At 37.2% G+C, this 26,799-nt stretch overlaps 1 protein-coding gene across 15 annotated transcripts in view; it reads right to left on the bottom strand.

The window, feature by feature from the left end:
* Positions 1-26,799, bottom strand: part of TJP1 (tight junction protein 1) — a 370,447-nt gene that overhangs the window by 17,475 nt on the left and 326,173 nt on the right. For 12 of the 15 annotated variants that reach the window (XM_045058902.1, XM_045058903.1, XM_045058904.1 and 9 more), the window contains 14 exons: positions 21,226-21,362; positions 20,019-20,124; positions 17,132-17,282; positions 14,541-14,649; positions 13,106-13,325; positions 12,476-12,660; positions 12,281-12,376; positions 8,306-8,388; positions 7,544-7,754; positions 6,907-7,007; positions 3,112-3,462; positions 2,538-2,777; positions 1,017-1,889; positions 765-862 (listed from right to left, as the gene is read on the bottom strand). In XM_045058902.1, coding sequence (XP_044914837.1) covers positions 765-862; positions 1,017-1,889; positions 2,538-2,777; positions 3,112-3,462; positions 6,907-7,007; positions 7,544-7,754; positions 8,306-8,388; positions 12,281-12,376; positions 12,476-12,660; positions 13,106-13,325; positions 14,541-14,649; positions 17,132-17,282; positions 20,019-20,124; positions 21,226-21,362 — 2,961 coding nt within the window. The remainder of the gene's footprint in view (positions 1-764; positions 863-1,016; positions 1,890-2,537; positions 2,778-3,111; positions 3,463-6,906; positions 7,008-7,543; positions 7,755-8,305; positions 8,389-12,280; positions 12,377-12,475; positions 12,661-13,105; positions 13,326-14,540; positions 14,650-17,131; positions 17,283-20,018; positions 20,125-21,225; positions 21,363-26,799) is intronic. The other 3 variants (XM_045058907.1, XM_019831953.3, XM_019831954.3) reach the window with 1 other exon arrangement.

The raw sequence follows: 26,799 nt of genomic DNA, 5'->3' as shown, positions 1-26,799 counted from the left end.
AGCAGCTGGCCAGGTTTCTCTCCTGGCTCCACTAAATCCTAAAAGCTACTCAAAACCCTCAGCCGTAGTGCCTCTCTTAAAAAAATTTTTTTTAAATGTTTATTTATCTTTGAGAGACAGAGAGGGAGAGAAGGGGGGGTGGGTAAAAAGAGAAGGAGACATAGAATCTGAAGCAGGCTCCAGGCGCTGAGCTGTCAGCCCAATGCAGGGCTCGAACCTACAAACCATGAGATGATGACCTGAATTAAAGTTGGATGCTTAACCAACTGAGCCACCCAGTCACCCCCCTCAGTGCCTCTCTTTAAAATGGAGGAAAGAACCCACACTGCACTGAAGTGCTTAGCACATTGGCATACGAGTATGCTCCCTAAATAATTTTTGTTATTTTAGTGAAACTCTGTTTCCTTACCCCCGAAGACTAAGAGTTTACATGTCTGAAAGCACTTTAAAAACTAAAAAACATAATACAAATGCAGGGCTTTAAAATTTTTATTTTAATTTCTTGCTAGAAGAATATCTCTTTGAAAAACTTGATTACTGAAGGCTAACAAAGATCTGTTACAGAAGGCATTTTCAAGACCTTTATTTTTCTTTCTAGGGCCACTATCTTAATTAGAAAGGCTAGTAGTTTTCGTTTAAGGACAACAATCAAGATCCTCTCCCTTTTCCTTCCTCTCCTCTTCTAACACAGTAAATGGCTTGCTTATTAACTGGGTCAGATTCTTGGTCAGTTCCATACCACAAACACCACCAAGTGTACCCACCTGTACAGTGTTTTGTCATGTTCACTGAATTGATTCTGAGGAGTGGCTTTAGGACCAACGATGGCAGCACCTGGAGGTTTAGATGCTACCTCTGGAGGCTGCAAAAAAGAAGACAAACATGCCCCAGGAACAGATAGTTACACAACAGGTTTCATTTAAGCAGGAGAGGGAGAGCCATGAAGCACTCTGAAGTGCTCCTTCACTGAATGTGCCCACGTGTTCAAGGCAGGAAAAGCATGGTTACATGCTTACCTTAAAACCAGCAGTGTGGTTTTCATCCTTCTTATTCTCCATCGATGCAGATCTTTTGTTTTCAAACATTTTAACTCTAGTGAGCACAGACTGGGGTTTCATTGCTGGATCTTCTTCCTCTTCAGTCAGAGATGGGGGTGGAGGCAGTGGTTTGGTATTTGAAGGCAGAACTTCTGGCTTATGTTGAGATGTGGGTACTAGAGGAGGGATGACTGCAGCACCATGGAGAGGCTCATAGTGGCCTGCTTTAGAGGTAAATCCTTGTGATGGTACTTGCTCATAACTTCGTGGGTATTGGTCAAAATACTGCTTGGGTTCAGATGCCTTCGGGCCTGCTGAAGAATAGGACTGTGCTTCTGGTCTGTATCTGTTATGCATGTCATATCCAGGAGTTGGCTGCTCTTCATGTCGTAGGGTGGAGGTTCTAGGTGGTTGGTCATAACGTGGTCTGCTGTCATAGGGTAGAGGGGCTGGCTCTTCAAAACGTGGGTAATAGCCTCGTTCTGAGGACTCTTCAGGATGCTGTCTGGAGTCAAGGTCCCGAGGATGCTGATTATCAAAAGAAGGCCGAGGCTGGTAGGGCTGTTTGTCATCGTAATACGACCACTGCTCTTCATATGTAGGAATGCGCTCTTCATAGCGTAGACGATGGTCATAGTTTCGAGAAAACTGGTCTGGGTAGCCAGAGGAGTCGTATCTGTACACAGGCTGTTCAAGGTCTCTACTGGCTTGTTTCTCTACATATGGGGGTTGGGATTCATAGCTCAGATTAGGCTCTTTGTCTGGCCTCTGCCCTGGGTGACCAACGGGTGGCTGTTTTAAAACATGATTCTGTCTCATCATTTCCTCAGGATAGGGATCTTTTCTATACACCTGTATAAAAAAATTCATGTGTAAATACAACGGCTGGTTTTCAATTCTAGTCTACTTTAATACACAAAAATATAATTTAGTATGTGAAAATGGCATGTTCCACCATTTATTATCAAGACAGAAAGAGATTAGTGAGAAAGCTAGTTTAAGTGAAAGCTCAAAATTTATAATGCAGGTATAAGGCTTTTATGTTTTAGCATGTTCTAAATGAAAGTGAGCTAAAGATAATTACTAAATTTAGTAGAAAATTAATACACTGAACTACTGATTCCATTTGATTTGGACAGAGTAAATAAAAATCATAAAGAAAAGTATGGACACCATAATTCATAAAACACAAAATGTTCATGATGGGTCACAGCTACATACTACAAGGAACTCTGGAGGGTACTGAAAACCAAAAAATAAAAGTAATAAAAACATTAGCACAAATCCCAATTAAAAGGCCTATCTCCACATTATCAGTAGTATACCACCAGAAGCCATGCACACTACAAAACTGAAATGATCCATATTGATTGGAAAGCACCATGGTGTGTAAGCCCACAGGAAAAAAAGCAAAAGGAACACTTAAAGGGCAAAGCAAAAATGATTGTGTGCTAGACTGATGGAGAGCAACAAATGAGGGCAACACTGCGGCACAGGTACCTTTGCTGGATCTACATGCGACGACAATGACGGCTCTTGATCTCTTAGCATTATGTGAGCTGCCTCAGTACTTGGTGTTCTTAAAGAATCAGCTTGTGGTGAGTAAGATGTGGAAGGAGCTGGGGTGGGCCCCTCCAGTCTTACATTAGTTAAAGTTACATTATGATTAACGGCAGAGGTTGATGATGCTGGGGTTGTTTCAGGCGAAAGGTAAGGGACTGGAGATGAGGCTTCTGCTTTCTGTGAAGTGTTTAAAATATTTTAAATATAGTGTTTCTGTTTACTTCTAACTTCCCACTTCCATTTATAGGGGTTGGTAGACATACATTTTAAGTGTGCTGAATAACAAAACTATGACCTCATGTCCTCAATTTTTTTTAAAAGAACTTCAGTATACTGCTGTGTAAGACAAACACACAAAGCTTAGAATTAAGTCCGTGGTATTGTCAAATTGAAATTAAAGATCAATTCTTAATCTGAAGAAAGGACAAAATATACTCTTCAACTCAATCACCACATTCTAAGATTTAATAATTCACTTCTAACTACAAAACGTTGAATGCTTGCTGCTTACCTGTTGAGAGGCTGTTTTAAATCCAGGGGAGTCTATTCTATGAATTGGTTGTGGCTGCGCTTGTGGTGAATAAGGAGGATATGTTTGGTTTTCATGATGCATTCCAGAGGAGTCCTCTCTTACAGGCTCAGAGGACCGTGTAATGGCAGACTCCGGTGGAGTCCCAACCTCATCATTAAGAGTTTCATCTAGTTCTTGATCAGTGTAGGCCCCGCCTTCTGTATCTGTGTCTTCATAGTCAGAAGTGTGTCTACTGTCCGTGCTATACATTGAGTATTCACTACCTGGGGCTGACAGGTAGGACAGACGATCATCATGCAAATCAAGGTCATCACTTGTAGCACCATCCGCCTGGGTCAAATAAAAGTAAATCAAAAATTTTATTCAGTAGTTCTTTAAGAGATGGCCTTTATTTTACAAGGGAGATTGAAAAGGGCATTTTTCTTTGGAGAAATCACATCTATTTCTTGAAACTTCTGGCAAGGAAAGGTCAAGAAGATTGTACAAGCACACATGCAGACACACAGAACATCCTTTGAGATCCGAAGGGGCTTGGAAGAATGAAAGGCTGGCTGGCCAGCCAGGACAAAGCTGGACTCCGAGGCTCAGCCCCAGGAGTCCATGAAGAAACTCTGACACCATTCAGGGTTATAAAACCTAATCAACCTAATCGGTCCCTACTTTACTGCCCCAAAGCCAGGGGAAGAGGGAGAATGCTACCAAACCAAGCTGACAGAAACAAGGACACACTGACAGAACAGCGCATGTAAGAGTAACTATGAAAATAAATGCCACAGTTCAAGGTGAGTAAGAGCTTACATACATATACATAGAGAAAACAACTTGTTTAAAAAGTTGGTATTTGGCCCTTTAAGTTTTTACAAAACAAAATGGGAAAGAATCGCCTAAGTGCCAGTTGCCTCATTAAATTAAGAATTGTTGTTTTCATTTTTTTTCATAGATGTAGTGTCCAACGGATGCTGAGGGAGAAATGCAATTATGTTTCTCTTTGATAAGTAGTTAAGAACTGAGTTGGTTTTTATTAGTCTACTTTACCTTCTGAGTAGACTAGAAAGATAATGAGAAGTACCTGAGGGAAAGGAATCTAAAGAGTTGCATCAACAGGCTGCCATTAGATACTAGTTTGAAATTAGTACCTGGATTAATTAGAACAGTCCCTGAAGAGCTTGCCTGGACATTGTGCCCAGTTAGGCAAGAGAGCTGAATGATCTGGAATCCAGAATTCAGACAATCCTCCTTCCATTGTAGCACAGACTGAAGGAGAAACATAAGGCCTGAGCTGCCTGAATGGGACTTTGCACACAGTCCTATGCCTGGCTCTCTTATGAGCCTGAGCCTGAGTACTGCCTTCCTGATAAGAAAGACTAGGGTATGTCAGGCCTCCTAGGGGCTCTCGTTTTCAACAAAGCACCTGCTGGGCTCAGGGAGTGAGAATCCCAGGGCTCTCTCTATGTTAGAGCAGACTCTCCCCCACAGAAATCTCAACGGTGTCTAAACTCCTTAATGGCTGCTACAGAAGAGAAGCCATTTTGCTATCTATTCTAACCTTTAACTCACCAGGGTTCTGTAAGACTCTAACCCATCAGCCAGCCAGGGAAATATTTAAGTTCTTGGGGAAGAATTAACTTGGAACTCACCAATCCACCTTGCTTTCAGTGCTGTGAAATGCACTAGTGAGCAAGAACCATGGGTTGTTCTGAACCAAGAAATGACATATGCCTACATGTTAAGAAAGCCTCAGGATGACTTTTCTTGGTTTAGTAGGGAACACACAAGACCATGTCAGATCTTGCAAAAAAGATCTCTTCCTAGCAATTAGACCAAAGTAGTACACTCAGGAAAGTCAATGTGAAATGATGTGGTTTTAGTTTAAGAATTTGTCTATTATGATAAAATATACTTGAATAGAAGGGGCAGGAGATCTAGCAAGCTTCATTTAAATTATAACAACCTTTTATGATTTACAAAATGCATCCCTCTATCCTAGTAACAAATGAGCTATTTTTCCTCACACAAAAAGTTGGGGGGAGTGAGACCTGCATTTTAAAACCCAAGCAAGACAGGAAGCACACAATAATACCACAAAAAGAAATTTACACAATATTAAGATTTGTGGATAAAGAAAATCCCTCAGATAGGCAGAGAGCACATTCTGTGTATTTATAAACTAACTTCATTTTGAGAATCACCAATGCAAGCTATTAACCACTCGAGTGGACAAAGGCTGCTGAAAGAATTATGTTTTTACAGATTAGTATGACAGGGACTGAGATCGTTTGTATCAAATGCCACATGAGAGAAAATTAGTAATAGTGTGTTCTTATAAAGTGGTGCAGTAGGTTTTTTCCACCTGGATTTGTCTGTCAAGTGTCCCAGCTGATATATCAGTTATTCAAAGTGGTCTGATGATCTCATATGCACAGTCCATCCCCCAAGTGGTACTGATGAGAAAAACCATGATTCTGACATGAATACAGGTGGGAATAGCAGAGCAGACACTACCTCTAGATGTAAGCACTGTAACATCTCTTCTTGCAGAGGTTTGTGTTTCCTGGACAAAGGGCATGGTGGTCCTAAGCATGCAGCATGCACTGCCAGAGCAGCTGTAGCCATAGCCAGGCAGAGGAAAGTAGAGGCCATGCAGGCGCAAAACACAACAAGAACCAAGCCAACAAGGAAATATAAAACACACACACACAAAAAAAACAACAGAAATATTCTCAATTTTCTCTAGTAACCAAAACATCAATAATATTATACTGAAGGTAAAAGATATTAAAACAAAAGGCTCTTTCAGCTGTATTAACTTGCCAAACAAATTGAACACTTTTTTCCCATCGAAGACTGCTATAAAACCAGAGAGACTGACAATACAATAGATAGTAGCTATTTTAAAGCTGGCCATCTGCAGGGCGCCTAGGTGGCTCAGTTGGTTAAGTGTCCAACTCCTGATTTTGACTCAGATCATGACCTCACGGTTAGAGAGTTCGAACCACACATCCGGGCTCTGCACTGACATTGCAGAGCCTGCTTAGGATTCTCTTTCTCTCTGCCCCTCCCCAGCTCATGCTCTCTCTCGAAATAAAACTTAAAAAAATAATAAAAAAAAAACAGAGCTGGCCATTTGGATGTATATAAAATCAAAATTTGAATCTAAAAATGAATTGCTTTGTCCAACATTTCCTAGTATGTTAAAACAATATTAACAGCCGCTAAGTGAAAAAAAAAAATCCCTAGGTAAACAAAATAACACATGTTCTTTACTTAAGACTTCTCAAAGCCTTTACCATGCTGGTGGGTCCCACTGCCCCATGTAGGGGGTGTGGTTGCAGATTTCTCATCTGTTACTTGCCTTCACAGTGCCTTTTTCTTTCTGACCAAGTCCTAAATCTTGTATGCAGAGGACAACACTCTGGGCAACACTCACCTACCCACCCAACTCTCCTCATTTCCAGAGAAGGAAACTGAAGCCAGGTTCTAAGTCATTCCTCAGACAGGAGCAGAGCCAGAACTCAAACTTACTCTTTCAGTTATCATTTAAGAACTCTCTGAGATGACACCACTGAAGTGGTAATTCAATAGGTAGGGAAATTTCAGAATCTTTTACTATCAAAAACAATTTATAAAAACTTAAAGTCTTTTACTATCAAAAACAAACTCTCCCCAAATTATTCTAATATGTTGATCTAATTAGAAACAATGGTAACTCAAAGGCTTTTCTGATTTGTTATATCATTTATTGAAAGGGCTCAAAAATAACAGGAAATTTCTTACCTTTCCTTCAGAAACCCATACCAACTGGTTTTGCTGTTGCTGAATGGCTTCTTTCAATGCACCATACCAACCATCATTCATTGAATTTAAGTTAATTGTAGCTGAAAATTAACAATATTGTTTAACGATTAGAATACCGTCAAAAGCCAGAATTCATTCAAATCTGCTTAGAGCTCAATCATCATTTCTTAATTATTTGAAATACAATATTTGAGGACACACATCTTTGAAATTTGTTTTGGTGCTACACATTTAAAAAAAAATTTTTTTTTAAACATTTATTTCTTTTTGAGAGACCGAGAGAGACAGAGGGTGAGAGGAGGAGGGGCAGAGACAGAGGGAGACACAGAATTCAAAGCAGGCTCCAGGCTCTGAGCTGTCAGCACAGAGCTCAACGTGGGGCTCAAACTCATGCACGGTGAGATCATGACCTGAGCTGAAGTCTCATGCTTAACCAACTGAGCCAACAAGGCGGCCCTGTACATTTTCTTTCAATCCAACAGCAGCCGTTAATACTAACAGGAAGCTTTCCAAGGCAAAAGTTATACAGCTTTTGGCATCTAAACAACACAACATTTTTGTCTACATATTGTTGCCTAGACATTTTAAACTAAATGAAGGCCTTTAATATACTCACTTGTAAAAAGATGGTGATTATTTTTACGAAGTTTATGAGACCGTTCATACAATTTCCTGGCACTTTTCCGAGATTCTGGACATAACCTCATCCTCATAGTTTTCACACCTTGCTTAGAATCAGGGTTAAGGAATACTACAATTGGATACCACTGGGCATAATTCAGACGATCAACTGCATTTGGGGTTACATCTAATAAAGCATGTTTGTCCTGGAGACACAAAGCAAAAAAACAAATAAGGACACAAGCCACAGTTAATTAAGAATCATCACCTTCAAAAAAAGTCACAGCCTAGATTACATTCCAATGGTAATAGACCTTTAACTGGGCTCCAAAATGTCTCCAGAGTATATGTTAGAAAAATCTGTAATCAGAACTTAGTTCAATACAAATTCTAGCCCAAATTTTTTTTAAAAACCTTCTTAACCAGTTCACTTTAAGACAGCCCCAATACTTACAAGTTGACAGCATTGTCTATGTTCAGTAAAGTGAAAAGAGTACAAGAATTTAATGTTCCTAACATGACCCTGTCAAGTAACAACATATTCCTTATGCATATAAATATCTTTTGATGCATGTAATGCACTTTCTTTGAAAGTGGTTACTGGAATGCCTTTCAGTAGAGGTTTAATTTTTTTATAGTATATCAGTAATAATCTTAGAAAAGCTACTTTTCTACTTCCAAATTAACTAAACTTCATCCTACTCAAAACACAACATTCACAGTTAATAATGAAATAGGGCAATTTTTAAGAACTTACCTGATCTATTATTTGCTTTATCGTATGAAGGCGAATAATGCCAGAGCTACGTTGGTCAGTCCCAGCATCTCGTGGTTCACTTTCTATTCATGACGTCAGGACAAAAACAAAACATCAAATTTCTGTTGGTTAGACCAGAGTTTCTCAACTCAACTACTGGGTGCTAATGACATGTTGGGCTCTGCAATACTTATAGGGGCTGCCCTATGCACCATGGCCAGTTCAGCAGCATTTCTGGCCTCCTCCTGCTATATGCCTCCGGTCCACACTGGGACCAATAAAAATGTATCCAGGAGTGGCCAATATCCACAATAGATCAGAACTGCCCCTGGCTGAGCACCACTGGGTTAAGATTAATGCTTCCCAACAATTCCGGGATTAGGAGAAGGTAAGTGAGGCACTTGCCTCAGGAGCAATATTTAAGGGGTACTACAAAAACTCTGCAATCAAGTAATATTTTGCTGCAATATGTTCAAAATATCAAAATTAGTAACCCACAATAAACAGCATACCAAAATTTTAAATAGAACCAGTTAAGTGAAACATGAGGAAATATCTAAGACTGTCACTTGGTCAAGAGAAATGATCAAATATGGCAATTCTTCCCATTGAAAATATGATTTTAAAAAGCGGATTTAAAAATATTGATGAGCTTGCTTCCATTAAAGCCAGGAAAAGAAAATTATAAATTCTGTGTTTGATACAAATAAAATATTTAAACTTGAAATAATAGGAATTTTAATACACATATTTTTCATGTTTTCCAAAATTTTTCTAACTACGTCAATGTCCTGGGAAAAAACAGTCATTGAAAAAGATGTAAAAACATGTATGTATGGACCCACATTTTTTCTTTTGCCTTGTGCTTAAAATGGCTTGACATGGCACTACTTCCAAATGTTTTACACATTGTGACATGCAGAGAAAATGGCACTATTTGTATGGCCAACAGAGATAAACTGAGGAGGCCTCTCCTGGGTAGAGCTCCATCTAGCCAAGGGGGACTGACAAAATCAATACCTGGGCAGATCCATCAGCAACAATGCTATATAGCAGACTGGCTGGAGACTTCTGGGTTAGAGATCTTTTCTATAATAGTAGAAGGGGAACCTAGGAGCAGTTGATTTCTAACTGTGAGACAGCCTATGGTTTCATACTAGTAACCTATCTCCCTCTACTCATGTACAGTATGTCAAGTGCAGCTTGAGATGGTTACTAACCAAATTATCTCAGAGGTCCAATTTATATGAAGTTCTTCCCTAAAAAGGTACAGCAACGTTTGTGACTCTGGTCACATGGAAAGCTTCAAAGACAAAAAGGAACTCTGGTGTTTCAGATCAGACAAAAATCAAGAGATTTGGAAGGACAAAGGTCACAATGAATGATAGGGGGAATGACTCTAGAGAATGAGACTAAAAAGCTCCATGGACAAAGAGAGCAGAATTTCAAATCTGGTGAACAGAGAATTAGAGAGAGAGATCAACTGGGAGTTTTGGCTGGAGAAAAGCTACTAATTCCTTAACTCAAAAGACCTTCATTAGATTCAGAGAGGACACTAACTAAGCTATTTGAATCTCTTTTATAAGAGTCTGGCTATAGTGTAGAGTAAACCCAATTAAATCAATCAATTGCTCCCTAAGGGGTAGGGCTTTATAAGTCTTCACACTTTTCCTAAATTTAAAAAACCCAAGGTTTGGTTATGGGTGGGGTTACCACTAACTTTTTTTCTTTTTTTAAAAATTATATTTATTTATTTACTTATTTATTTGAGAGAGAGAGACAGAGACAGAGAGACAGAGAGAGAGAGAGAGAGAGAGAGAGAAGCACCCATGTGCCAGTGAGCAAGGGGCAGAGAGAATCCCACAAGGTGCAGAGAGAGGGAAAGTGCGGAGCCCAGAGTGGGGACTGAGCTCTCCAGAAGCAAGGCTTGAACTCACAAACCAGGAGATCATGACCTGAGCTTAAGTACGATGTTTAACCAACTAAACCACCCAGGCGCCCCACCACTAAATTCTTTATGTTAAATGTTACCTATAACAATGACCCAAAAAAACCTCTTCTGAAAAAATCAAACTGAATGGGGAATCAGAAATAAACATTTTCTTACTTGCTCAAATTTAAAAAAAAATTTTTTTTTAACATTTATTTATTTTTGAGACAGAGAGAGACAGAGCATGAATGGGGGAGGGTCAGAGAGAGAGGGAGACACAGAATCGGAAGCAGGCTCCAGGCTCTGAGCTGTCAGCACAGAGCCCGACGCGGGGCTCGAACTCACAGACCGTGAGATCGTGACCTGAGCCGAAGTCGGCCGCTTAACCGACTGAGCCACCCAGGCGCCCCAACTCAAATTTTATTATTATGTGTCTGCAAATCTTAGTTTCATAAAATATCCTCATTCAACTTTACCAAAAGCCAAGTGAAAAGCAATATAATAAAGCAATGCTCTGATCCTTTAAATTAGCACTTATGAAGTTAAAAATATTAACGCAGATCTCATATAGTAGGTAGAAACAACAAAAACAATGGCACAACCCTCTGGAAGGCAATAGGATTATAAACAGCAGTAGCCAGAAAATGTTCATATCCTATGGTTCACTCCTTCCTGTCTTTGAAAATTCTAAGAAAATTACCGTAAATATGGAAAAAGCTATATTCTTGAGTATTTAAATCCTTTGGGAAAGAAGGCAGGGCATAAACAAGCAAATAAAAATATGGACAGATTTCTGTATCCTTTATAACAGTAAAATATAACACTGAAAAAATTATGTAAACAACAGAAGGCTGTTCAACCAAATTTTGGTTGCAGAATGGATAATAAAAAAATATGGTATTATCTATTAAGAAAGAAAACAATAAATAAAACTCCACAAAAGTCTGCTTACAAAGGGTGATAGGGTGGAATAAAATATGACAGGATAAAATTTAGGATGATTATGATGTATGTCAAAACTAATTCTCTAACCTTTCCAAATACAAAATGATATTTTTGTAATTAGGGGAAAAAATCCAGTTTCAAGTGTTTACATATAGTTTAGAGCAAGCTACAGTGGTCATAACTAAGTCTGTATATTTAAATACCACCATAGCTAAACTAATGAACTAATAAAAGAAATCTGCAAGCAAACTCTGCAAGGCATTTAAAGCACTACATCTTCAATATTTATATTTAACACTAACTTACTATAAATGCCTACAATAATAACTGATCGCTTGAATCATGCTTTCATTACCCTTTTTATATACTTGAGTGTTTCTATTAGCTCAATGACTGAAAGCACTGGATTAAAGCCAGGAAAGGTTGGGTTCAAAGTTGAGTTTTGTGACTCATCAGCTGGGTGTCATCAGGAAAGTTTGGAGTAAACAGGTTGTGATGGTCCCTACCACTCTAACGCTCAAGTTACTTGACTTTAGCATGGATAATGCTGGTAAATGGATACTGACACCCCATTGTAATATTGTCAGGATTTATTAAACAAGATTGTGTGCAATTTTCATATGAAGGCCAGGGCTTCATAAATGGTGATTCTTTTTATTATTAAACGGAATTGGTATAACAAGAACACAATCACTCAAGTTTCCCTTCAAATTAAATACATGAGGTAAACTGCAAATTTTCACTTCCAGGAAGTTTTATTTCTATTAAGTGAATGGATCAGATACTTAGAGAAATAACTAATCAGATATTTAGAGAAATAACTAATTAAGTAACACCCTCAACCTCATCTTCAGTCTTTTTTTTTTTTTTAATGTTTATTTTTGACAGAGAGAGAGAGACAGAGCATGAGCAGGGGAGTGGCAGAGAGAGAGGGAGACACAGAATCCGAAGCAGGCTCCAGGCTCTGAGCTGTCAGCACAGAGCCCGACGCGGGGCTCGAACTCATAGACCACGAGATCATGACCTGAGCCGAAGTTGGACGCTCAACCGACTGAGCCACCCAGGCGCCCTGATCTTAAGTCAGTCTTAAGGCTACTTACTTGCAATCTGATAAATATCTGGTTCTTCTCTTGCCAGCTTTTCTCTGGCAACATCAGCTATGGGTCCAAAGATAGTTACAGGTCTCAGAAATCCAGCTGGAGAGAAAGTCAAAGAAAAAACCACATAGTTTATACTTTTTCTTTCTTTAGCATATTGACATTAAAGGGTATTAAGGTTAGTCTACAGAAAATAACCTTCTCGAAGAACAACTCTTTCATAGGCTGGAAACTTTGTTTGAACTGGCTGAGCTGACAAATCCTCTCTACTCTTTCGAAGATTTCTCTTGGAGCTGCGAAGACCCCGGAATCTCCAAAAGTCAGCACGGTCTCCTCCTGCTGTTTTTGGAAGTGTGTATTGTACACTGGCTAACTGCTCAGCCCTGGATAAAAAAAAGACAGAATAGACAGAGGACAGGTAGACAAATAAGTATATTTAAAAACAAAACAAAACAAAAAGACTTATAGATAAAATGTCAAAATACTGGATAGAATTCTCTTCACATGCAGTTTAAATCTCAATGCTTATGGGGGGTGGGAGGGAGGGGAGGGTGGGTGATGGGTATTGAGGAGGGCACCTTTTGGGATGAGCACTGGGTGTTGTATGGAAACCGATTTGACAATAAATTTCATATATTGAAAAAAAAATAAAAAATAAATCTCAATGCTTAAACTAAAATAAAGGAGTCTGTACAACTAAGTCAATCATAGACACAGTAAATACAATGAAAACTAACTCTTTACATTGCCAAAATTTCCCAGTGGGATTAAAGTCTTCCATCATCATTTACTTAACTTGTTCTATGAGAAGTATCCAAATATTCATACCTGTTCTTATTGGGGATGATGCCTCGTTCTACTTCTTTATGATTTTTGCCAATTCGAATAGCAAGCCAAGAGCCTAGTTTTCCATTGTACAAGGTATCCACAACACGGAACACCTCTCCTTTGTTAAAACTAAGTCCATAGGGAGACTCCTTTTCATATTCAAAATGGGTTCTAATATAGAAAGAATCTCCTACATCTGATTCAACGATGCGACGATAAACTAAAAGGAATCAAAACAAAAACAGTATCAATAGCTAGTGAGATAAATTAACCTGAAAAGAACAGATTATGTGAAGATGCTATTGGTAATGATAATAAAAATAGCCCTCAACATATGTTGAATTCTTACTATGAGGTGCTGTATTAAGTATTCTAGCTCATGTATATCACCATGACCTCATGAAACAGGAATGCTTAGGTTAGCATCTCCATTTTGCAGATAAGGAAAGTAATGCAGAAACTCGAGCTCTTGCCTGAGTAATGCAAGATCAAGCAACTTGTCCAAAACCACGCATGTGCTCTCTATTTAAGTCATCTAACTTAATTTTGCTGCAAATTATTACAGATATTCACATTTTCTAAATAAATGGTTCTCAAATAATGGTAACTCTGCTCCCCCAGGGGATATTTGGCAATATCTGAAGACATTTTTGATTTGGTATGTGTGCAACTGGCATCTAGTCGATAGAAGCCAGGGACATTTCTAAACATACTACAATGAATGGGTCAGCTCCCACAAAAACAATTATTTGGCCCAAAGTGACAGCAGTGCTGAGGTGGAGAAATCCTGTTTTAAGTGAAAAGTGTATTTGCTTAATCAAAGACAATTAGCCATTGTCTTTAATTAATGCTAACAAAAATGTATTGCTTAGAGGGGCGCCTGGGTGGCGTAGTCGGTTAAGCGTCCGACTTCAGCCAGGTCACGATCTCGCGGTCTGTGAGTTCGAGCCCCGCGTCGGGCTCTGGGCTGATGGCTCAGAGCCTGGAGCCTGTTTCCGATTCTGTGTCTCCCTCTCTCTCTGCCCCTCCCCCGTTCATGCTCTATCTCTCTCTGTCCCAAAAATAAATAAATGTTGAAAAAAAAAAAAATTAAAAAATGTATTGCCTAGAAAACATCAGTAAAAACTTTGGAAGCTAACCATATGCTTCTGCATGGTTCTGATGGCTAATAAAAAACCAGGATTTTTCTATGCCATGTGAAGGTCTGGACAGCATTCTATCTAAATTAGAATGCCAGAAAGGCTGGTGGTATTACCACACTTTCAAATAAGCATAATGTAACACTATGTGCCCCTAAGTGATTTAAACTCCCTCTGACATTAACAAATTCATTTATCACTCAACTCTGAGTGATTTATTAAAAAATGGAAATTCAAGTCCCTATTTAATTTCTCAAAATTCTACGGATTTTCTCCATTTTCAGGCAATATCTCACCATCTTTCTTTTTCTGAGCCAGTATGGTCACTTCTTCTCCTTTAGGGAGGTCGAGCAGGAAAAGAACGGCTTCTTCTCTTATGATGTTTGTGAAATCTACATTGTTTACCTGTTAAAATGTATTTCATAAATTACTCTTGGTCATATTTTAAAATTATGAAAATACTTCTCTACACAGAGAACAAGTGTTTTCAGACTTCAGCTAATTTGAAAATATCACATCTTTAAGAGGGAAAAAATGATTTTCTTTTGGAAGAAATTAATATACTTTACTTTAAAATAAGTAGAAACCAAGTAAATTGAGTGAAGGTGTAAATTCATTTAAAGAAAAGCCACAATGCATGCTGACATTAAAGATCATCTACTGCAAAATCTAACCAATTTAGACCAAAAAAGACAACTCTCTGGCTTTAAATTTTTGTAAGTTATAATGTTGTATACCAATATACCCCCCTCAATAAAAAAACATTTTTAAAAATTCTGTGAATGTATAATAGAATCCTACTTTTTAATAGTTTCTGAAAAAGAAATCAGAAGGAAATGAGGTAAAAAAAAAAAAAATAAGTGTATACATTGTGGCATCTCTGTAAGAGTTTTTGTATGATGTAAGTCAAGGTTTGCCAAGTCAATATTTACTTATACTTGAAGCTCTTAAGAACCAAAGGACACATATCAAAATGATGTTACTAAGTGCATGCAGGATTACAGATAGATTTTCTCCTTTTTACCTTTTGAAAATTTTCCAGATTAAAAACTATTAACATGCGCTACTTTTATGATACAAAACAAGAGCAAACTCTTAGGAAATAAATTAAAAATGATGTATGTAGGGGTGCCTGGCTGGCTCTGTTGGTAGAGCAATGGGACTCCTGATCTCAGCATTGTAAGCTCAAGCACCATGTTGGGGACAAAGTTTACTTAAAAAATAAAATTAAGAAAGAGCTTTTAAAAAATAAAGTAACATAACATAACATAACATAAAATAAAATGATGTATGTATGCCCTGATTATTTCAAATAGGATATGCAGTAGATAAGAGATAGGTCTGTTTAATTTCTTTAATACAGTGAACATTGTTATCCACGATGTGTCTGAGCACAATGTAAATATCACCAGGAAGAATCAAAGTACACTGTGAGATGGAAACCAGTAAGTCAAAGATCATACCTTGATTTTATGCTAAGTCTGGAGGGAAAGGAAGACAGAAAGTAGAGGAGGAAAATGGCCATGGGCAGCTGGCCCAGTGTGAGGAAACTCAGGCAAGAGCTCAGAGTGAAGATTCCGAGAGTGGGCTGCTGACATGAGTCATCAAACCCAAGATGGAGACTGCATAGTAGCAAGAGAGAAGCACAGAGCTGCTTATATTCCCCAAGTTTTAGAAGAACCATTAAAGATGGTTGGGAAAAGAATTTAAAAGATTAAAGGAGTATCAGAATGGCAATGTTATGGAATCCAAGGAAGAAAGCACTTCATGAAAGCACTTAAGATAGTCAAAACACTGCTAAGAAATAAAGGAAAATGAGAACTGAGGATGCCATTAGGTCAATGATGGCTTATGAAAATTCAGATTCAGCAGTGGTTAAGGTAGAAGCCAAACTATAAAATTTTATGACAGCAATGACTGAAAACAAAGCAGGGAAGGGACTCCACCATACTGATAAGTTCAACAGCAAAAGGAGAGAAAGAAGACAGTACAGAATAAATGAAGAGGCGGGGGAGAGGGAAAGGGAGAAACATGAACAAGCAGAAAGATTCTGAGCAGGAGACTGAATCCAGCACATGGCCAGGAGGTAGCCTGAATGCAGGAAGAGAGCAGAATAGGGGTGGTGATGACAATATGAGGTGGAGAGGTGGAGCAAACAGGAATTCACATTTAATAGATATGATCTTTTTGTTAAAATGGGACATAGTTTATCTGCCATGAGGTTTGGATGTTTTAAGAAGAGACAGACATGGATGGTCCTATGTGACTAGACAGCATTGCTTATAGAAAAGACAGAAAAACAACAACAACAGAAGAAAAGACCACGTCTGAAGTGGACTTTCCGACTCCTGTAACTGGTCCTGTCTCTTGTAGGCCATGAAGCTTTGGAGCCAGGGCAGCTTACACATTTGCCTGATGGAAATCCCATCTCCCTGCACATAAGCCATCACACCGGGGTGAAGAAAGCCCCAGAGGACTGCTGCAAGGACTGATCCCATGGGAGAGAAACGACAGATGGCAAGTTGTGGCCCATGACAGTCTTGCCTGCCTGAAGGTCTAGTTGAACTTAAAATGACTACTTGGTATAGGGATCTAAGACCTTTTTTTTTTTTTTTTTTTTGGTAGGTTCAATGAACGCCAGAGATTTAAATGAAACCAGAGCATCACACTGTGTAGTAACACACACAGCAGTCAACAAGAACGAATGCAGCAATGGGAAGGGATGAGGCCAGTAAAACCAAGACTTGACGGATTCATCTGAATGGTTGTCTGGTTCAATAGGCTGTGACAGAAGATTACAACTGAATTATAATAGGTTTGCTGTGTTTGAGGTCTTTCTCTAAAGATCTAAGTACTTTGAAATCACATTTCTGATATACCAACATACCCTGAGAATTTGATCACCCTCTTCTAAGCCTTCTTTGGCTGCAGGGCTATCTTCTAGAACACCAGCTACAAATATTCCAACATCATTTCCACCAGCCAGCCGCAGACCCACACTATCTCCTTTTCTGAATTTTACCAATTTCATGCTGGGCCTGTTAAAACAAATATTTCATTTGAAATGGTTAAGAGAAGCTTGAAAAGTTATAGTAAACTGATACAATGAGAACTATATTTAGAATGAAACAAAGGACGATCATTTCTGAAATTTCCCTCATACCACTAATTTACTGAATACAATTTAGTGCTAGAATTCCAAGTCAGATTTAATGGTACTTTCTTTTATTCTCTGATTAATAAGTTTTAAAATATCTGAATTTAATATGCAATTACTGCTTTACAACTAATTTCTAAAACTAGTTTATAAAAACAATGTTTTCCCAACTCAAAGTCTTGGATATACATGGTACATTCACAATGGTAAAACAAAAAAAAAAAAACCAAAAAACAAAAAACTTCCATTTTTTTCCACCCCAATTCATTCATATCATCTCTATGGAATAACTGAAAAGTACTGTTTTACAAAGGTAGAAACTGAAGCACAAATTGACAAATTTTCCTAATACCAGGGAATCAAAATGAGGCTCCAAGCATTGTGATCTTTACATCCAATAGATAATGGTTTTTAAACTTTGCAGTTGGTAGACTCTGAGTTCATACAGATCACTTACTCTGCAGCCTCTCTGGATTTTAAATAAAAATCTTATCATCAATCAGCCTTTCTGGATTAGCCCCATATTCAATCTCTGCCCTTTTCTTACGAGAGAGAGAGAATGGGAAGGAATAAATGTATGCACATTCTTTTATCATCAGTGTACCATCACCATGATATTCCTGAAACAAAGACTAAAGGATGTCTTAGAAGAATGAGTGGGCAGAAACGGATCATAATTACAAACTACCCTGTAGGGTAATTAAAGACAAATTACCCAGCTAGGGTTCTAGAACTTTCTCACAATTTCTAGTCAAGAAGACACACAATTCTATTACCTATTCTGACATGAAGGATAGAAAAAGTCCTTCTTTTAATTCATTAAGTAACAATGAAAAAGTTATTAGAAACTCATAGAAAGTAAAAAATACAAATCAAATCAATGAATGAATGAGTTGAGGAAAGAGAGAGGAGTCTAGTTCTTTTAATCCAACTAAAGACTACCTTAAGTTTTAGATGTTATAAGGTATTCACACTTGATCCCACTTCTTCACCTGGAGCTAACATTTACTAAGATGTAAACATCAGAGCCTGTAGGTTAGATAAGGTCACTTACTCCCAGGGCTGGTGGCACCCTTGGTCCCTCCATGAAACTAGTAGCCAGTATTATCGTGGACCATGTCAATCACCTGGCATGGTGGTATCCTACTTTGTCAGGTTGAGTCCAGAGCCTGCTTACAGACTCCTCTCCCAAACTAATTGTAAGGAGAGGTTTTGGAAACCCTTCCTCAAAGTCCTTGAGACTCCAGGTCCCTGGTAGTTCTTTTATCACACAGACTGACCTACAGGCCTCAAAAACTAAAAATCATTGATTTTTTTAGTCTGCATCCCTTAGCAAAATAGGCCTTTTTAAAGAACAGCTTTTTTTTTTTTTTTTTTTTTTTTTTTTTGAGGACAGCTTTAGGCCCAGTCTCATTGTCATGTGGCCTATAGGACTGACATTTTATACTCAGTTTTATCTGCATTATAAAGGTAAACCCATTAACTACTTCTGCCCCAAATCCAGTCACTGGATGTGAATGAACTGTTTTCTGGCTCAACTACAAATCCTGCCCACATCCTCAATCTTCTTTGGTATCTGTTCTTGAGGGCTGTCCTGGGAAATAGGTCTCTGGAATCACATCATTACTTTTTCTTAAACTTTAGAGTTATAAAAGCTTCCAAGCAATTTTTAAGAAAGGAAAAAAGAAGGAAACTGTTCCTTCACAATCTGTATTTTGAATTATCAGCTATCTGATATTAGCAATATACAATTTTAATCTGTGTCATACCCATCTATTTCAGGAGTTTTCTCTCTAGCTAGCTAGGTATTGTAGTGACAACCCAATTCCCTTTAGCAAAGAAAACATATGAGAGCAGGGGTCTAGATCTAACCCACTTTAAAAAGTTTGGTTATTTTCAGTTATTAACATTATGCCCCTTTACCACAGAGGCAACAAAAGACTAATTTGGTGATCATGATGGTTTGCAATCTGGTTATAAAATTTATATCTCAATCCCATAAAGTATAAAACATATAGCAATAAAAGGTGTGGAATATAAAAAACTTACTTTTGAGTTGCTAACAGGTTGAGAACAGGTTCTCAACCAAGGGTGATTTTGCCCCCAGAAACCATGTGGCAATGTCTGGAGATATTTTTGGTTGTCACAACTGGAAGGTGCCATTGGCAGCTAGTGGTCAGGGATGATGCTAAATATTCCACAATGAGAAGGACAGTCTACCACAATAAACAAGTACCCAACCCAAAATGTCAATAGTGTTAAAATGGAGAAACACTGTTTTGTTGTTGTTGTTTCTTTGTTTTTTGTTTTTTTTAAATGCTAGGGCATTAGAAAGCTTGTGAAAATTTTTGATGTTTAAGTAGAAAACAATTTTTAACTTTTGCAATTCCCGACCTGAAAACTAGGCAGGGACAGTGGTGAGAAAGTCAACATCCAAAAAGTTTCTTTTTTATTCTCTAATCTCTGTCATATAAATAATTTAAAATAAAAAACCATAGCATTAAGTGGTACACACTATTTTAAAAAGGATATGAAATATGGTCTGCGACTGAATTTTCACTTTAAATCATGCTGAATAATGGACAGAGAAGACAATACAAGTTTAAAATCACATTACCGCAGAATCCCATCTTCATGAGTTGAATTAGGCAAGACGCCATCAGATGGACTGACAGGTAAATCCACGTCTGGCTGTCCAACTTGAGCGTATACAGGCTTTGGTTCTAAAAGAAAGAAAATTTAAAAATCGTGCAAGAATCACTTTATTAAAAACTAGAATAATGTAAGCAGTCAGGAAAATATTCAAACAATAGAGAGTCCACAAAATACACGTAAAAATTCATCAGCAAAATATAAGCTCAGAGAAATTGGTAAGGAACATATATACTATATATATGTTAAAGCACAGAGTACAGTTACAAATTCTGATGTCTTTACACCAAGTATGCTGTTAGGTTCTGAAAAATCCTCTGGGGGAGGAGGGGAGAGGTAGATGAGGAAAAGGAGAACAAGACAGAATCACTACATTTCTCTCAGACTGTCAAAGCAGCCATCTTTCTTCACTGTGGTAAAATTTGTTTTTAAATAACCACATTCTTTGCCACTAAACAAGCAGAGCAAAAAGATTTGAGCAAAGGAACTGAGACATGAGAAGCAAAATCTCCCAGCCTTTCAAGAAAATGGATCTAGGAGGCTTGCAGACTCTTATATCTGATCTCATACGTTTTCACAGGGTATAACTTACAGTGCTTATGAAAACATTTTCAATTGGCAAAACAACTTAAAAAAACTTATGCCAATTTTCCTAAATGAGAAGTGTTAGAGAACAATTTTACTCAATTGTGAATAGTTGTTAACTATGAATTATTTATTTTTTTCTTTTAAATTTTAGAGAGAGTAAGCATGTGGGAGGTGGGCAGAGAGAGAGAATGAATCCTAAGCAGGCTCCATGCTCAGCGTGGAGCCCGATATGGAGCTCGATCCCACAACCCTGGGATCATGACCTGAGCTGAAATCAAGAGTTGGACACTCAACTGACTGAGCCACTCAGGCACCCCAACTATAATTTCTATCCAGAAATTTTTTAAAAAAATTCATGAAAGCCTACTGATTCATGCCAACATTATACCCATAAGGAATATTCTGGAAGTCAAATACAGAAAAATTCAAACATAGGTAGTAGCAGAAGTAGGAGTAATAGTAGTAATAGAAATAACAATCATCATAATCAAGAAAGCATCTTTAAGTCTTCTGTAAATTCTGACAATTATTTTATTTAGTCTGACTGCAAATGTTTTCCGAATGTAGTATTTTGCTAGGCTTACCTGGAAGAGTGGGTGCTTGTTTCTCATTTCTTTCAACTACAACTTCTTCTGTTTTAGGTGTATGATCATCCGCATGCTTTACAGGAGTTGAGACAGCCCCAGGTTTAGAAATTCTCTCTTCCTCTCTGCTCCGGAGACTACACATTGGTAAAATTAAAAAAAAAAGAAAAAAATTATAAGCATAAAGATGATTGTGAAATCATTTGTAGGAGTACAGTGTAAGAACAGACAAGCAAACTTTGAAAAACAATGACACTCTAACAGTTATCAAAATACTATAAAAACCTAATAATGAAAACTAGAGTAGTACAGATCAAAGTAACAAAATAGAAAATGGAGAAATCTATCCACAGTAGTAAAATTTATTAATGAAGTGGCAGCCCTAAGCTGTCAGAAAAAAGCATGCTATTTAATGAATGATGTTAGGACAAATGTCTACAGATTTAGAAATATTAGATCTCTATGCATATCAATGACAAAAATACAATTTCAGATGGAACAAACTCCAAACCATAATATATTTCTTAAATATCTGTATCATCAAAAATAGAGGACTGTTAAAGTTCAAGGCACAAAATCCCTCATATATCAACAGCAGTGATTACATAAGAAGTTAAAAAGGATGCAAATAATTAAAATATAGTATATATTTTTTTGGTTGAACCAAATGAAATGGGGTTTAAAATAACTAAAAAGTTCAAACTGAATAAATTTCATAGTTTGAAAGAACATGTGTAATGAGTTCAATATTAAGATTTATATACTGACCTAACAACACATACAAAAATTTGATATTTAGAACATATAAGGAATTATGAATCAGTTTAAAAGAGACAACTGAGGAAAAAATGAGTAGCAGGAAGGGACAATTCAGAAAAAATATACAAATAACAATAAACATGAAAATACGTTCACCTTCACAAGTAACTAGGAGAACGCACATTAAAGTAACTTGAAATCATCTTCTCATGAGAGTTTTCACAATAACATCAACTGTAAGGAGGGGCATGGAGATACAGACACTCATACAAGGATGGTAACGTTAAGTGTAAATAAGTATAACTACTTGAGGGCAAAATGGAAGTCATTTATCAAAACAGAAAATGCAAACATGCAATAACCTGCAATTTGACTTCTAGGTTTATCCTAGAGAAATACATACATGTCCAAGAACACATTTTGGTTTTGTTTTTTTGTCCAAGAACACATTTTAAGAATATTTATTATGTTACCAGTTGTAATAGCAACAAATAATTTGTGTCTTTAACTACTCTATACCACACACTGAAATAGAACAGTCTCTAACTTGATTTTCTTCAAACTTTTTATGGAAAATTCCAAACATATCTAATAACACAGAAAACAGTATCATAAAAATACCATGTATTTCAAAAATTTTCAACATTCTATCAGAAATTCAATCTGAAGCTAACAGTACCTTAACACCCAAACCACGACAATGATAGGACAGAGAAAACAACAAATATTTTCAATTATGAGTGGAGGAAAAAATTCTAAATAAAATACTAGCTAAGGGGATGTACTATGTAATAAAAGATTATTCTACAATGACCACAGCAGGGTTATTTCACAAGTATATGGCTAGTTTAACATTAGGAATTTATCACAGAATTCATTATGACATCTGAATATTACAAGAAAAAACTATCAAACAGGCATGTGAAAACATGCAACAGCCATTCCTAATAAAAACCACAAATAAAGCAAAGATACTGGAAATACAATTAATTATGAGACTAGTTCCCAAAATCAAGAGCTAATACCATATTAGATAGGGAAATGCTGAATGTATTTACACCAAAATCAGTAACAACACAGTGATACCTGCCAATACTATCGTTATTTACCACTATTTTGAAGACTCAGATGATATAATCATGAGATAGATGATAGGCTTGAAATATTGGGGAGAATTTTAGTGAGTATAAAAGAATACTATAAAAATTATATAAAGAGAATTATAATTACATTTTAATTTTAAAAAATCAACTATTTTCCTCAATGTCCTCTACAATCAGAAGAAAATGAGGGGCGCCAGGGTGGCTCAGTCAGTTGGGCGGCTGACTTTGGCTCAGGTCATGATCTCCTGGTTCGTAAGTTTGAGCCCCGCATTGGGCTCTGTGCTGACAGCTCAGAGCCTGGAGCCTGCTTGGGATTCTTTGTCCCTCCTCTCTCTCTGCCCCTCCCCCACTCATGCTAGGTCTTGCCCCGTCTCTCAAAAATAAATGTAAAAAATAAAATTAAAAAAAAAAAAAGAAAGAGGAAAATGAAAAGGAAAAAATATGCCAGCACCAATAGCATTAAAAACTGTAAAACTCCTAGATAAAACCTGTGCAATCTTAGATTGGGGGAGATCTCCCTAAATGTGATAAACATTCAAAACCATAAAGATGAAAATATTTCACTATTAAAAATGGTTTTATTTTTATTTTTTTATTATTAAAAAATTTTTTTTTAATGTTTATTTCTGAGACAGAGACAGAGCATGAGTGGGGTAGGGGCAGAGAGAGAAGGAGACACAGAATCTGAAGCAGGCTCCAGGCTCTGAGCTGTCAGCACAGAGCCCAATGCAGGGCTCAAACTCACATACCATGAGATCATGATCTGAGCCGAAGTCGGTCACTCAACTGGCTGAGGCGACCCAATTAAAAATGTTAAAATTAAAAACTGACCAGGCGCCCCAATTAAAAATGTTTAATTGCACAGGAAAAGATATAAAGATTTATATTTGCAACACACTCAGCAAAAGAGCTACTACTAGCTGATGGAAAATGAAAAAGAACAATATAACAGAAAATGAGCAACAGAAATTAACCTGGCAATTTACGAGGATGCAATACTATGGTCAATAATCTCATAAAAAGATGCTCAGCTCTGCTACTAATCTGGAAACCATCAATTTAAAATAAGGAGTTGCCAAGGTGCCTGGTTGGCTCAGTCGGTTAAGTGTCCGACTTCGGCTCAGGTCATGATCTCAGGGTTCCTAAGTTCGAGCTCCGCACTGGGCTCTGTGCTGACAGCTCTGAGCCTGAGCCTGCTTCAGATTCTGTGTCTCCCTCTCTCTCTGCCCCTCCCTCATTCTCACTCTGTCTCTGTCTCAAAAATAAACATTAAACATTTTTTTTTAAATAAAATACGGAGTTGCCAATTTACAACGATCAGATAGGTAAACATGGAATTCTGAGAAATAAACAAGTGTAGTCTCAAATATTACTCTTGGAAAGTCATCTGGCATCATCCATGAAAATTTAAAAGTAATACCAACACACTCTTTAATGACTTCAGAAATAAAGAGCTAGTATATGAAATCATGGACAAAGATGCTTATGCAACATTGATTGCACAGGCAAAGACCTAGAAACAGAATTTCCATAATATGTAAAATTTCTCATCAAAAGAATAAGCTGGAAGGATGGTCACATTGTATTGTTAAGTAAAATTAGCTAGCTAGAAAATAATGTGCAGAGTGTGACCTTTTTTAATTTTTAAAAACACAAACTCTGTATGATGGTAAATAAATTATGCAGAAATATGGAGAAAGGCTTAATTCAAGAGGAGTGGGAAGTAGGTGAGGTAGAATAGACCTATTTTACTTGTTCTAATTAAGCATACATTGCACAGAGTCAGGCGTGGGGCTCGAACCCAAGGACCAGGAGATCATGACCTGAGCCAAAGTTGGACGCCTAACCAACTAAGCAACCCAGATACCCCAATTTTTAAATGCAATTAAGTCTAACTTTAAACAAAGAATTTGGTTCTATTAATGCATACTATTAGCAGTCTCTTATGAAGAAAATGTTTCTTACCTGTTACCCTTCTGAAAGGATAAAACATAAGCACTTTTCACAGTTTCTATTTTCATAGTCAATTATTCTGTGGGGGTGTACTTTTAGTTTTAAATTACTATGAGCTGCATGGAGGTAAACAGTCTTTTAGGCAAAACTATAAAAGTCAAGGTATTTTTAAATCATAAAAGGTCAAAATTTTTAGCCACAGCTTAGGTAATAAAATCTCACAATTAATCCAAGAATAAATAAGCACAATTAAGCTTTATCCCCAAAGTGCTCTAGGTACCTCAGAATTTAAAGGGCCGTACAAAACAGAAGATTCCCCTTACATTCTTTGCATAAAATATGCAAATTGTGTTATAAATATATACATTTTAAAGAAAAAGAATGAGATTAAAGAATGCATAATTTTAATAGTTCTATAGACTTACTGCTCTGTAAAAGCAAACTTTAAATTGCTTTAAAAAGGTCTAAAAACATTTACAATTGATTTTATTTCTTCGAACTTAAACTTTCTAAATTTAAAAAGACTGATACTAATGATAACTCCCATCCTGACTGAGTTATAACCTTCTGATGGAAACCTCCTCCATGATGATAACTAGAAGGGTGTCATTTGTTGTGCTCTTGCCCCATCACATAAAACTGCTAGCATTTTCATCTTGCCTAATTTCCATACTGTACTGACCACCACCTTTATTTTTCCTCTAACACAACTGTTATGAATTAAATAACATTTCAGATAGATAGAATTCATATTCTATTAAATTTTTCATAACAACTAATACTTGGAGAATCACTGTTCTTTTTAGTGCATTTCTGTTATCTACCAAAAGATGGAGGCATTATTCAATACATGCAGAGTAGGAGCAGCACTGTTAGCAGGATTATAAAGCAAATCATCTGTTAACTGTAAATTTTCTAGAATCTGTATTAAATAAAGTGAGATAAAAATCAATTAACACATTTTACTTATTAACCCATTACATCCAAATATTATTTCATTATGTAATCAACATAAATTATTAGAGGTAATTTACATCTTTTTTTTGTCATTAAAAACCAATGTGTTATTTCAAACTTAACAATACATCTCAATTTGGACTGGCCACATTTCAAATGCTCAGTAGCCACATGTGGCTAGCAGCAACGACACTGGGCAATGCAGACGCATGGTTATGGTACAGAATCATCAAATTTTCCAATCATTTGAAAAGTTCTATTATGAGATGTGACCACTAAGTCTATTGCAAGACAAAAACCAAATTTAGACACCCCAGATTAGTTTACAATCAGTGGCAGTTATTGAAAGAAACTGGTAAAGCTGTGACAATTAAAAGAAAATATACTTTCCTCAAATCTTCCATACAGGACACTACCATGGCTCTGAAATGGTATCTAAGCTTTATAAAACATTTTTTTTTTTGCTATTATGAGGAAGGCTATCTTTATACAAAAAACATTTTTGTCCTGAGTCAGAGTCATGTTTATCTACACACTCTGGCTCCAAGTAGCCTAGACAGACATTTCAACATTCTACCTTAAGATCCTTTTAAAAAAATTTTTTTTTTAATGTTTATTTATTTGTGAGAGAAAGAGAGAGACAGAGCACGAGCAGGGAAGGGTCAGAGACAGGGGGAGATACAGAATTTGAAGCAGGCTCCAGGCTCCAAGCAGTCAGCACAGAGTCCGACACGGGGCTTGAACTCACAAACCCACAAACCGTGAGATCATGACCTGAGCCGAAGTCAGATGCTTAACCGAC

This window comes from Felis catus, chromosome B3 (genome assembly GCF_018350175.1).
Source record: "Felis catus isolate Fca126 chromosome B3, F.catus_Fca126_mat1.0, whole genome shotgun sequence".
NCBI classification, from domain to species: domain Eukaryota; kingdom Metazoa; phylum Chordata; class Mammalia; order Carnivora; family Felidae; genus Felis; species Felis catus.
This window is presented reverse-complemented; position numbering and strand designations above follow the sequence as displayed.